Source organism: Terrapene carolina, unplaced genomic scaffold, assembly GCF_002925995.2.
Source record: "Terrapene carolina triunguis isolate 2854851 unplaced genomic scaffold, T_m_triunguis-2.0 Scaffold211, whole genome shotgun sequence".
NCBI classification, from domain to species: Eukaryota; Metazoa; Chordata; order Testudines; family Emydidae; genus Terrapene; species Terrapene triunguis.
The window spans coordinates 22,610,688-22,624,164 of record NW_020664562.1 but is presented as its reverse complement, the minus strand read 5'-3'; the positions used below and the strand labels follow the sequence as shown (position 1 = coordinate 22,624,164).

The window sequence follows — 13,477 nt, the reverse complement described above, 5'->3', positions numbered from 1 at the left end:
CAGCCTACCCCTTGCTCCCATGGCTCATGAAGCCTGTCAGTAGTAAGGAACATTTCAACTATAGGCTGAGCAAGTGCAGAATGGTGGTAGAATGTGCCTTTGGACGTTTAAAAGCTCGCTGGCACTGTTTGCTGACTAGGCTGTTTGCGATTAGAAGAGCGAGCAAGGTGCACTGCGCATCACAGAGGCTTTGAAAACCAGTTTCATGACTGGCCAGGCTTCGGTGTGACAGTTCTGTGTGTGTTTCTCCTTGATGCAAACCTGCCCCCTTTGTTGGTTTTTAATTCCCTGTAAGCCAACCCTGTAAGCCATGTCATCACTCACGCCTCCCTCTGTGAGAGCAACGGCAGACAATCATTTTGCACCTTTTTTCCGCGCAGACGCCATACCACGGCAAGCGTGCAGCCCGCTCAGCTCAGCCGCCGCTATTGTGTCCTGGGTGCTGCTGGCAGCAGACGGTGCAGTAGGACTGCAAACTGTCGTCATCGAACGACTGCTTCCACTGCCACTCTGCTCTCCTGCAGACGCCATACCACGGCAAGCATGGAGTCCGCTCAGATCACCACAGCAGTTATGAGCACTGTAAACACCACTCGCATTATCCTGCAGTATATGCAGCACCAGAAACTTCAAAAGCAGGCGAGGAGGCAACGGCAGCGCGGTGACCAGAGTGATGAGGACATGGACACAGACTTCTCTCAAAGCACGGGCCCCGGCAATTTGGACATCATGGTGGTAATAGGGCAGGTTCATGCTGTGGAACGCCGATTCTGGGCCCAGGAAACAAGCACAGACTGGTGGGACCTCATAGTGTTGCAGGTCTGGAATGATTCCCAGTGGCTGCGAAACTTTTGCATGCGTAAGGGCACTTTCATGGAACTTTGACTTGCTTTCCCCTGCCCTGAAGCGCAAGAATACCAAGATGAGAGCAGCCCTCACAGTTCACAAGTGAGTGGCGATAGCCCTCTGGAAGCTTGCAACGCCAGACAGCTACCGGTCAGTCGGGAATCAATTCGGAGTGGGCAAATCTACTGTGGGGGCTGCTGTGATCCAAGTAGCCAACGCGATCACTGACCTGCTGCTATCAAGGGTAGTGACTCTGGGAAATGTGCAGGTCATAGTGGATGGCTTTGCTGCAATGGGATTCCCTAAGTGTGATGGGGCGATAGACGGAATGCATATCCCTATCTTGGGACCGGAGCACCAAGGCAGCCAGTACATAATCCGAAAGGGGTACTTTTCAATGGTGCTGCAAGCACTGGTGGATCACAAGGGACGTTTCACCAACATCAACATGGGATGGCTGGGAAAGATACATGACGCTCGCATCTTTAGGAACTCTGGTCTGTGTGAACGGCTGCAGCAAGGGACTTACTTTCCAGACCAGAAAATAACCGTTGGGGATGTTGACATACCTATAGTTATCCTTGGGGACCCAGCCTACCCCTTAATGCCATGGCTCATGAAGCCATACACAGGCACCCTGGAGAGTAGTCAGAAGCTGTTCAACTATTGGCTGAGCAAGTGCAGAATGGTGGTAGAATGTGCATTTGGACGTTTAAAAGCTAGCTGGTGCAGTTTACTGACTCGGATAGACCTCAGCGAAACCAATATTCCCATTGTTATTACCGCTTGCCGTGTGCTCCACAATCTCTGTGAGAGTAAGGGGGAGACGTTTATGGCGGGGTGGGAGGTTGAGGCAAATCACCTGGTCGCTGATTACGCGCAGCTAGACACCAGGGCAGTTAGAAGAGCACAGCAGGGCGCGCTGCGCATCAGAGAAGCTTTGAAAACCAGTTTCATGACTGGCCAGGCTACGGTGTGAAAGTTCTGTTTGTTTCTCCTTGATGAAAACCCGCCCCCTTGGTTCACTCTACTTCCCTGTAAGCCAACTGCCCTCCCCTCCCCCCTTCGATCACCGTTTGCAGAGGCAATAAAGTCATTGTTTCAAATTCATGCATTCTTTATTAATTCGTCACACAAATGGGGGGATAACTGCCAAGGTAGCCCAGGAGGGGTGCGGGAGGAGGGAAGCACCGGGTAGGGTGGCGGAGGAGGGAAGGACAAGGCCACACTGCACTTCAAAACTTATTGAATGCCAGCATTCTGTTGCTTGGGCAGCCCTCTGGGGTGGAGTGGTTGGGTGCCCAGAGGCCCCCCCACTGCGTTCTTGGTTGTCTGGGTGAGGATGCTATGGAACTTGGGGAGGAGGGCGGTTGGTTACACAGGGGCTGCAGCGGCGGTCTGTGCTCCTGCTGCCTTTCCTGCACCTCAGCCATACACCGGAGCATATCAGTTTGATCCTCCAGTAGCCTCAGCATTGCTTTCTGCCTCCTCTCATCATGCTGACGCCACCTATCATCTTGATCCCGCCACCTCTCCTCTCGTGCATCCCTCCTGTCCTTGTGTTCATTTTGTGCTTTCCTGCACTCTGACATTGTCTGCCTCCATGCATTCTGCTGGGCTCTTTCCGTGTGGGAGGACTGCATGAGCTCAGAGAACATTTCATCGTGAGTGCGTTTTTTTTTTGCCTTCTAATTTTCGCTAGCCTCTGGGACGGAGATGATAGAGGGTGCGTTGAAACATTTGCAGCTGCGTGAGGGGAAAAAAAGGGAGAGTAGTATTTAAAAAGACACATTTTAGAGAACAATGGGTAGACTCTTTCACGGTGAACCAAGCTGTTAACATTACGTAGCATGTGTGCTTTCTTTACAAGGTCGCATTTTGCCTCTTATATTGAGGGCCTGCCAGTTTGGTGTGAGAGATCACACGCAGGGCCGGCGGGCAACAGAATTCGGCTTGCAGGCAGACATGGTAAGCCACAGTCTTTTGGCTTCTTTAACTTTCATAACATGTCGGAATGGTTTCAGCGCCCTCATTTCCCATACCGAGCACCTGTTGGGTTGGCCATTTAAAAGGAGGGGGCTGCGGTTTTTGGGTTAACGTGCAGCACAAACCCAACTAAACCCCCCACACACAACCAGTTCTCTGGGATGATCGCTTCACCCCTCCCCCAACCGCGTGGCTAACAGCGAGGATGATTTCTGTTCAGCCACAGGCAAACAGCCCAGGAGGAATGTCCTCTTAATAAAATTCCCCTATTTCAACCAGGTGACCATGAATGATATCACTCTCCTGAGGATAACACAGAGAGATAAAGAACGGATGTTGCTTGAATGCCAGCAAACACCAGGACCATACGCTGCCATGCTTTGTTTTGCAATGATTCCAGACTATGTGCTACTGGCCTAGCATGGTGAAGTGTCCTATCATGGAGGATTGAATAAGGCTGCCCTCCCCAGAAACCTTTTGCAAAGGCTTTGGGAGTACATCCAGGAGAGCTTCATTGAGATGTCCCTGGAGGATTTCCGCTCCATCCCCATACACGTTAACAGACTTTTCCAGTAGCTGTACTGGACGTGAATGCATCCCAAGTCTTCAGGGCAAATTAATCATTAAACACGCTTGCTTTTAAACCATGTATTATATTTACAAAGGTACACTCACCAGAGGTCCCTTCTCCACCTTCAAGGTCCGGGAGCCCGCCTTGGATGGGTTGGGAGGGTACTGGTTCTAGGGTGATAGTTCCTGGCTGTCGGGGAAAACGGTTTCTCCGCTTGCTTGCTGCGTGCTATCTTCAACCTCCTCCTCATCATCATCTTCCTCGTCCCCAAAATCCACATCCCTGTTGAGTGAGAATCCATTGACGGAGTCCATGCACTGGGGTGGGGTAGTTGTAGGGGCACCCCTTAGAATGGCATGCCAGCTCATCATAGAAGCGGCATGTCTGGGGCTCTGACCCGGAGCGGCCGTTTGCCTCTCTGGTTCTTTGGTAGGCTTGCCTGCGCTCCTTAAGTTTCACGCAGCACTGCTGCAGGTCCCTGTTATAGCCTCTGTCCTTCCTGCCCTTGGAGAATTTTTACAAATATTTGGGCATTTCGTCTTTTGGAATGGAGTTCTGATATCACGGATTCCTCTCCCCATACAGCGATCAGATCCAGTACCTCCCGTTCGGTCCATGCTGGAGCTCTTTTGTGATTCTGGGACTCCATGGTCACCTCTGCTGATGAGATCTGCACGGTCACCTCTGAGCTTGCCACGCTGGCCAAACAGGAAATGATATTCAAAAGTTCGCGGGGCTTTTCCTGTCTACCTGGCCAGTACATCTAAGTTGAGAGTGCTGTCCAGAGCGGTCACAACGGAGCACTGTAGGATAGCTCTCGGAGGTCAATACCGTTGAATTGCGTCCACGCTACCCCAAATTCGACCCAGCAAAGTTGATTTCAGCGGTAATCCTCTCATTGGGGAGGAGTACAGAAATCGATTTTAAGAGCCCTTTAAGTCGACAAAAATGGCTTCGTCGTGTGGACGGGTGCACAGTTAAATCGATCTAATGCTGCTAAATTCGACCTAAACTTGTAGTGTAGACCAGGGCACAGATATAGGTGCAGGATGTAAATAGCTAGATGGCCCCACTCTTTTTAAAGGGAAAAGCTAAAATACAACAGGTATCAGACTGTCAAAATTCCAGTGTTATCACCTAGTGTATAACTAGCAGGAGTAGCTCTGTATGGTGATGTTTAACACTTCTTTAACAGGTTTCTTTTTTCTAATGTGCTATGTTAGATAAAAGTTTCTTCAGTAGATGTTCTAATTTAGAGGTAGACCGTCCTGCTCCTCTGGGACAATGCAGATCACAAAGCCCAGAATAAAGTGCATAAGAATCAAGACAAACTATTCTCAATTGAAGGGATCCAGCTGTAGAATGAACTTTCAGAGGAAGTTAGATTAATCTGATTACCTTTAGGAAATCATAGAAATGTAGGACTGGAAGGGATCTTGAGAGATCACCAAGTACGGCCTCCTGTGCTGAGGCAGGACCTACTAAATCAAGACCATTCCTGATAGGTGTTGGTTCAACCTGTTCTTAAAAACCTTCTTTGGCAGGAATTCCACAACAGCTCTTGGAACTCTTTTCCAGAGCTTAACTACCCTTATAGTTAGAAAGTTTTTCCTAATATCTAATATAAATCTCCATTTCTGCAGATTAAGCCCATTTCTTTTTGTCCTACTTTCAGTAGATATGGAGAATAATTGATCACCATCCTCTTTATAATAGCCCTTAACATATTTGAAGACTGTTATCAGGTCCCATTCAGTCTTCTTTTCTCAAGACTAAACTTTTTTAACCTTTCTTCTTCGGTCAAGTTTTCTAAATCTTTTATCGTTTCTGTTGTTCTTCCCTGGACTGTTTTCCCCATCTTTCCTGAAGTTGTGTTGCCCAATATGATACAATACTTCAGCTGAGGCCTTTCCAGTGCCGAGTAGAGCAGGACAATTACCTCCCATGTCTTAAAATACAACACTCCAGTTAATATACCCCAGAATGTTAGCCTTTTTTGCAAATGCATCACATTGACTCATATTCAATCTGGTGATCCAGTATAACCCCCCAGATCCTTTTCAGCAGTACTACTGCCTAGTCAGTTATTCCCCATTTTGTAGTTGTGCATTCCATTTTTTTCCCTCATAAGCGTAGTACTTTTGCATTTTTCTTTATTGGATTTCATCTTGTTGGAGAATTGGTCTGAAATCCATTTGTTTAAAGTTGTTTTGAATTCTAATCCTGTCATCAAAAGTGCTAACAAGCCCTCCCAATTTGGTGTCATCCACAAATTTTATAAGCCTGCTCTCCACTCCGTTATCCAGATCGTTAATGAAAATATTGAATAGTACTGGACCCAGGACTGACTCCTGCAGGATCCTATTAGATAGGGACCCCTCCATCCCCCACCCAGCTTGTCAGCAAATCATTGATAACTACTCTTTGAGTATGGTCTTTCAACCAGTTGTGCACCCACCTACTAATTTTGTCTAACATGTTTCCCTAGTTTGTAGATGAAAATGTCATATGGATTGTGTCAAAAGTATTACTAAAATCAAAATATAGTATAAACCTCTACCCCGATATAACGCGGTCCTCGGGAGCCAAAAAATCTCACCGCCTTATAGGTGAGACCGCATTATATCGGGTTTGAGCTGGTACGCCATGCCGGACTGGACCGGCTTCCCCAGCGGTGATTTAAAGGGCCTGGTGCTCCAGCCGCAGCGGCTGGAGCCTCTGGCCCTTTAAATCACCACCTGAGCCTGGCTGCCGGTGCCCCGGCGGGGATTTAAAGGGCCCGGTGCGCCAGCCGCTGCGGGGAGCCCCGGGCCCTTTAAATCACCGCCGGAGCTCCGGCAGCGGGGCTTGGGCGGGGATTTAAAGGGCCTGGGGCTCCCCGCAGCAGCCAGAGTCTCTGGCCCTTTAAATCACCGCCCGGCAGCCGGGCTCGTGCGGTGATTTAAAGGGCCCCGGGCTCCACATGAATTCGGATATAACGCGGCAAAGCAGCGGGGCTCGGGTGGCACTTTAAAGGGTCCGGTGCTCCCCGCTGCTTTACCGCGTTATATCCGAATTCGTGTTATATCGGGTCGCGTTCTATTGGGGTAGAGGTGTATTATCTGCTTGCCTCCTATCCTCTAGGCTAGTAACCCTGTCAAAGAAGGAATTAGGGTGGTTTGGCATGATTTGGTCTTGACAAATCCATGCTTGGCTATTCCTTATAACCCCATTATCCTCTAGATACTCACAAACTGATTGGTTAATAATTTGTTCCGGTATCTTTCCATGTATCAAAGTTAAGCTGATCTATAATTCCACAAGTCCTTTTTATTCTCCTTTTTAAAGATAGGTATTATGTTTGTCCTTCACCAGTCCTCTGGAACCTCTCCCATCCTCCATGATTTCTCAAAGTTAATGCCAGTTACTTTTTGATATAGCTTTTCCACCATAAGCAGAATGACATTCACAACATCAATCATCTGCTTTTCCTCTTCGCAGGAAAGAAATAGAAAACCTACTCCAAGTAGAGTTCTCATTCCCCAGTAAGGGAGGAAAGCCAGAGACTCCATGAAGCCTACTAAGGACATAACTGTTGCTAAATCTAGTTTATGTAGAAGGCACTCAGATACGCTAGTGGTGGATGGCAGTGTAAAACCCTGAGAGAGAAGATGGTACTTTACTGCTAATGCCTATTGCTAGTACACTGCCCACTCCACTAGTTACAACTTTGAAAGGAGAAGGGCCATGTTTCACTTCCCTTGACATTTGAGGTACTGCTTCTCAAATTCTACTCCTATACTCATCTTAATTTTCCCAACTGTCTCAAACTTATGATTTTGATTTTCTTTATTATAATTTTTGCAGTGACTGCTGGCAAGAGACTCATCTTTTATACTGATTTTCACTGCCCATAATATCTCTTTAAAAATGCGAGTTTTTCAGACTTTTCTCTCCACAAGTATTCACATTGTGCTAGATAGATTATGGAGTTCCTCAGTCCCAGTAGTCATCTTTTTCTCTGAGAAATTTTATTGATGAACTATTGATGTCACTGAGGATTGTCAACTCTAATAAAATTTCTGTTTTTATGGCAAACATTACTTCTGTCTCCTCTTGTACACTCCAACTCTAGCTGAGGGCTTCCTTCATGGAAGTGCTGAGTGTGGGTGGCAGTTAATTCCCCTCCCCCCAATCTGGGTATCCGTTTTTTTTCCACTGTTTTATAACATGTCCCAAATGGGCCATCTTGGTGTGAATGTCTTGTTTTGTAGATTTAAGATGGCAATCATTCTCCTTTTTTTTCTAATGTCCTTCATTTTGGAAATTGATTTTTTTCAGAGTGAGTTTTTGAAGCCAGAAAAATGATAGCGCACTTTTCTAATGAGAGATGCTTACAGTGAGATTGCCTTCCACATGATATTCCAGGCATTTATATGTTGGAAATACCGTAACTCTGCCCTTTTGTATGCTTTTGATCATATTGCTGATTTCTGTTTGGTACCAAATAAAAATTGACCCTGATGTTGGTACTAAGAGACTTTGCAGGAGAAACATCATTTTATTGTTTGTATAACGGTAGTGCCTAAGAGTGCAAGTCATAACCAGGACCAGTTGTGCTATGCACTGTACAAACACAGAATAAAAAGACCCAGAAAAGCTTACAATCTATCTACAAACAGATTGTTGGCTGGAGGAATACAAGGAAATGAGACAGTATTGGTCAGCATGAATGGCAGTGGTCTCAGCACATTAGTGGCCTAACCATTCAGTTTTTTTTGTCGGCATCATGGCAATGGAGAGTTTTAAGGAGGGATTAGAAGAAAGATAATGAGGTAGCTTCGTCAACGTTTGCAGGGGAGCTCCTTACAAGCATGAGGGGCAGCATGGGAGAAAGCATGAAGGAGCTTGTTTGAAAATGTGACCAGTGGATGATGGTGGCTGGCATCATTTGCCAGTCAGAGGCAAAATTTGACATCTCTGTAGTGAGTGAGAGATGATAGGTAGGGTGGGGATAGGCCCCGAAGGGCCTTGAAAGTATTTGATGTAATAGAGAAGGGGATGCAAAGAGGAGGTGTTAATGATGGAGTGAGAAAATTATCTTTGCGGCAGCATTCTGAATGGATATGAGCAGGGCAAGACTGCAGTTGTCAAGGCCAGAGAAAAGGATATTGCAGTAATTGAGACATGAGGTGAGAACCTGGATGACCGTTTTAGCCATGTAGATGCTATGCAGAAAGAATAGGCAAGATTTAGACGTAGCCCGGACATGAAGACCTAGAGAGAGCTCCAAGTCAAAGATGATGCCCAGGTTATGGGATTGAGTGACAGGCAGGATTATGATGTTTCCACAGTTATTAAGGAGATAGTGGGAAATGTATTTACACATGGCACAGAATACAGAGGATAGTTCTAATGGACTTTAGTGGAGCAGCTCCCCCACTCCAGCTGAAAAGGGGAAAGTCAGCCCTGGGAGAAGGTTGTGGCTGAGAGCTGCTAAGCTGGCCTGATTAGGGAAGCGGCAGCAGCTGGGCCACGCCCCAATCAGGCCACAGCTGGCCTGTATAAAAAGGCTGTGAGCCAGAGGCCCAGGAGGCTCTCTCTCTAGTCTTGGAGGGAGCAGGGCCTGGCTGCCTGCAGAAAGGGTACTGGGAGTGAAGCAGGGCTGGGGAGAGCCAGGGGAGCTCCAGGCTGGCAATTCCCCAGGCTGCAGGGCCTGGTCCAAGGCCCACAGAGGTACTGGGAGCCAGGCAAAGGCAGCAGGTCCGAACCCCCTTGCCTATGATGAGTGGCTTTTACACTGCAGTCCGCCCCAGGGAGCGGGGGCTTAGTGATGACTGGCAGTAGCCCAGACTGAGGCAAGGTGGAAACAAGCAGGACACCGGCCTGCAGAGGGCGCCCAGGCTGGAAAAGAGCTAATTCCCTGAGACGACCAGCTGGAGGCGCCGCAGGGGTGAGTCCTGCACGTTTACATGGACATTAGCATTTTTTAAAAATGCAAAATATTTGTTTTATTGCATTGTAGGAATCTGAAGTAACGAGATTACAAACGAGAATTGCTGGGCATGAAAGAACAGAAGGCATCAAGAAGCTACCAATCCCGCTTGTATTATCAGATCATATGCTCTTCGATGTTCAAGAACAAGATTATTCCAGAAATTCTCATACGTCATACTTCAAACATAGAAAACTGCGTCGTTCTATAAGTGCTAGTGACCTAGGTGTTAAAGATGATGATTCTCTAAATCTATCAAAAACAATGTTAAAAGACTTCAAACAAATGCTTACATTAAAGCCCTCGATTCCAGAGAGTCAAAAGGATTTTCTTCATACTCCACCAAACAGTTTGAATGAATCTTCATTCGATCCCCTCACATACATTGTAGATGAAGATGTGACATCGGACAGTAATGACTTCCAGACACTTAGTGGAATGCTAAAATATATCAACAAAGAAATGAGGCAGTCTGAAAACGCTTCTGTACAAATATCATGTGGTACAAACTCAAAGGAGAATCAAGAATCTGGTTTGTGGTACAGTAATTCTTAATTTAATTGTGACTGTTTATATAGGGATGGCTCATTAACATTTGTATTTATTTATGGCGGCAAGTTCCCAAATGTATCCAGGATGTGGATCACATTTTAGTGAGACCATTTCATAGATCACCCAGGGTTTTTTGTAAATTAAAGATACACTGTCAAGTAACGAAAGCTCAGAATTTAACACTTTGTTTAAACCATTCAGACAACATAATATGCCAAGTTCTGCTCTCAGTTGCACCAGAATAATTCCACTAACTTTAATGGAACTACTCCCAGTTTATATTTGTGTAAATGACAGCAGATATTTCCCCCGTGTCAATAGAAATATTTCATAATTCATATATTTTATTAGCATTTCAATAAATAGAATTTTTTAAAAAAAATTCCCCCTACAATACTGGGGACTTGAATATAACACTCTTTGAGGTGAAGTTTTTGTTTGCCTTTACTTTGGTGCCTTTAAAGTTTGGCACAACATAACTATTCCTAGTAGTGACTCCTAGCAGCTAACACTTCCTTATGGAAAGTGAAACAGATTTATAAACCAAATAAAACTGACTAGTTCACTTTCACTATTGAAGCTGAGTGAAGTGCAGAATACAAATGGCACAACTGGAGAAAAATCTGATTTTTAAAATTCTTACAATTTTGATAGAGTTACGGTAATGTTGCTAATGACACTATTCCTTTAAAATGTATAATCTTTATGGGTTTAATAGGATTATAAATATGAGTATTTCTTCACAAATCATTCTGCTTAATTTGTTTTCTTATTTACAAGATTACCATTTTTGTATTCTTATCAAAGTACTGTATAAGTCAGTGTGGAGTCTGAGCAACTGTTGGATACCTGTAGACTATATATAAATATATTTATTTATTAAATATTGAGATATTTTAGTCTATGGGTCTTTTGTATTATATTATGTATCTAAATGCTGGCATTTATGGATATCCAGAGAAGTTGTCTCTTATTGTGGTAGAAATTATTATAAAGCAACACTTATTAACGTTTCTAGGCCAGGCTGCAGGATGCGAGAAAGACTGTGGACATCAAACATGCTGTAACTAGTTTATTTTAATGTTTGATCAGTTCCATAAGAGAGAGCTTATTTAAGAGAAAAACTATAAAGAGATATTACTGCAAGACCACCCTCAATACAAATGGATTTTGATCCAGAAAATTAAACAAGTTGAAAGTAAGATTCTGACTACAAATACTACTTTAACTAGCATACGTATCTATTTCAGGGACAAAGATTGTGAAGAAAGACTATCACCCTCTGACAAGCAATAAACCATAAGTGGAATTGTTGCAACACAGCATAGCATTCAAAAAGGAAATTTTAATTTAGTAATGATGTACATAGTTAAATATATTTATATTGATTGTAAATCCCAACGCTCTTGTTTTTCCAATTTTAGTTTTAATATTATTGCTTTGAAATAATTTGTATGGTAACTTTGTTTTGGAAATAAAGGTTTAAAAAAAAAAAAGTTTCCTTAAATTATAGGGATAAATTTGGGTGGTCCTTTGTGACTAGGATTTTTAAAATCAGAGTCCTTACTCTTTTTATATCTAAATTCTACCTAAAAGTGTTCCTGAGTCATTGCTTCATTCTCAATTTTTGTTGAGAATGTTTTATCTTTCGTGTAGTGCAAATGTACTGTTGCTGACAAAAGGCGCTTTTTTTCAAACTGTCAAATATAAGGCAATTTAGAATAAAGGTTGAGCATAATATTGAGTCAAGACTTTAAACAAAATCTTGTTTGTCTCACTTCCACAAGTAAGCTCATTCATCTTTAGGGGAAGGAAACTCAAGGCCTCATCCAGCTCTTTTTGAAGTCCATGGACAAGTTTCCATGTGCTTCAGTGGAAGCAGAATTGTGTATTTAAGTTGTCTTATTTTAAATTGTAAATTAATACATGAAGTTATGTCATTTGGTTTTTGGCTTCCCAAAATCTCACTCAACTTGGCCCTTAAAAATATCTTCACTATGCCCCAGTCTCTAAAGTTAAAAACAAAACAAAACAAAAAAACAGATGTGTAAGGATCATATACAACAAATCCAGGAACGAGGTGGACTTAAGGGCATGAAGTCTGAATCCCCTATGCAATCCTGAATCTACACAGTTGAGATTCCAAAGCTTTAAAGTATTAAATCACTCAATGAATCATGCTAAAAATGTACTTGCTTGAAAAACGCATCAGCAGGGCCACCCAGAGGATTCAGGGGGCCTGGGGCAAAGCAATTTTGGGGGTCCCTTCCATAAAAAAAAGTTGCAATATTATAGAATACTATTTTCTTGTGGGGGCCCCTGCGGGGCCCGGGGCCAGGGGCACAACTCCCCCCCCCCCCCCCCCCCCCCCCCCCCGGGCGGCCCTGCGCATCAGCAAAGCTATTAGCAATGAAAGTATTTCAGAAGAGCAGAAAATAATATAATGCTGTTAAGGATTAAGGCCCAAATGTGCATATTTAGAAATCATTAAGGGTGCATCTCAGCCAGCAAAACTAGCACTTGTATTTCAGCAATTGTGCAGATGAAATTGCTATATAGACACAGAGCTTAGGCATTTTTACCAGTGTCAGGAAAACCTGCTCCGCCAGTGCAACTACACCATTGCTGGCAGCTCCTGAAATACAGGTACAGATTTTGCTCACATAAACAAGGCCTAAATACACAAGGTACATATTCCTACAGCTCCAAATAATGTTTAACTGGTTGTTTTGTCTGTTTGGAAAGATTTATGCATTGTAACAAAAGGACGTAGTTTACTTTTGGAAATAACTACATTTTACATTTTTTTAAATCAAGCCATTTGTTTCCCTACAGAATAACAATAAAATCTATTAGCACTGTCTTGGCCAATGTAATAACTGAAAAACAGTTCAAACGATTTAAACCATTTTTTCCTCTAAACAAACCAGTAGGCCTCTAGGCTAATAATGTGTGTGCCAAGTTTCAGACAGATCTCTTTTAAAACAATAGAACTTTAAACATTTGACCTCTCAAACCAGGATTTCAGACGAAAGCTTAACCTGCCCTTAATTAGAGTTGCATTACCACATCATTGGAATTTCATCATCGTAGGCTGTATAAAGCCTAGCTTGCCCCTCTTACATGTGCTAAATATAAATGTGCATGAACAGCAGAAGCATTTTTGTTTAATAGCTGAATCAGCTAAATAAGTGTGAGCTGAAATTTTTTTATCTGGCCATTTGGCTTGCCTAGTGAAGTCAGGATCAAACCTGATAGCCAAGGTTAAATTATAATTACATTTATCTCATTAATTTTAGATGTTGTCATATTGTGCCTTGTTTGAAAATCTAATTATTCTGCTTGTTACATTAGCAAATGTATTTTTATTGGTTTGGAAAGTAGGGAAAGCTTGTGCCAAACCATAATTTCACTTTAGTAGGGATCTAAACAAGCCATTTCTTTATATGCCTATATAAAATGGTTATTAACATTGAGTGCACTTTTCCAAACTGTATTAGATAAGATGGGATTATTGATTCTTGGAAAATATTCTTGTTCTGTGTATA

The 13,477-nt window shown here is 43.6% G+C and overlaps 1 protein-coding gene across 4 annotated transcripts in view; it reads left to right on the top strand.

The window, feature by feature from the left end:
- The window catches only part of LOC112105199 (coiled-coil domain-containing protein 18), a 64,069-nt gene extending 53,679 nt beyond the window's left edge, over nt 1–10,390 (top strand). For all 4 annotated transcript variants that reach the window (XM_029912411.1, XM_029912410.1, XM_026655805.1 and 1 more), the window contains one exon: nt 9,408–10,390. In XM_029912411.1, coding sequence (XP_029768271.1) covers nt 9,408–9,932 — 525 coding nt within the window. In that variant the 3' untranslated portion in view covers nt 9,933–10,390. The remainder of the gene's footprint in view (nt 1–9,407) is intronic.
- Nucleotides 10,391–13,477: the final 3,087 nt, after the last annotated feature.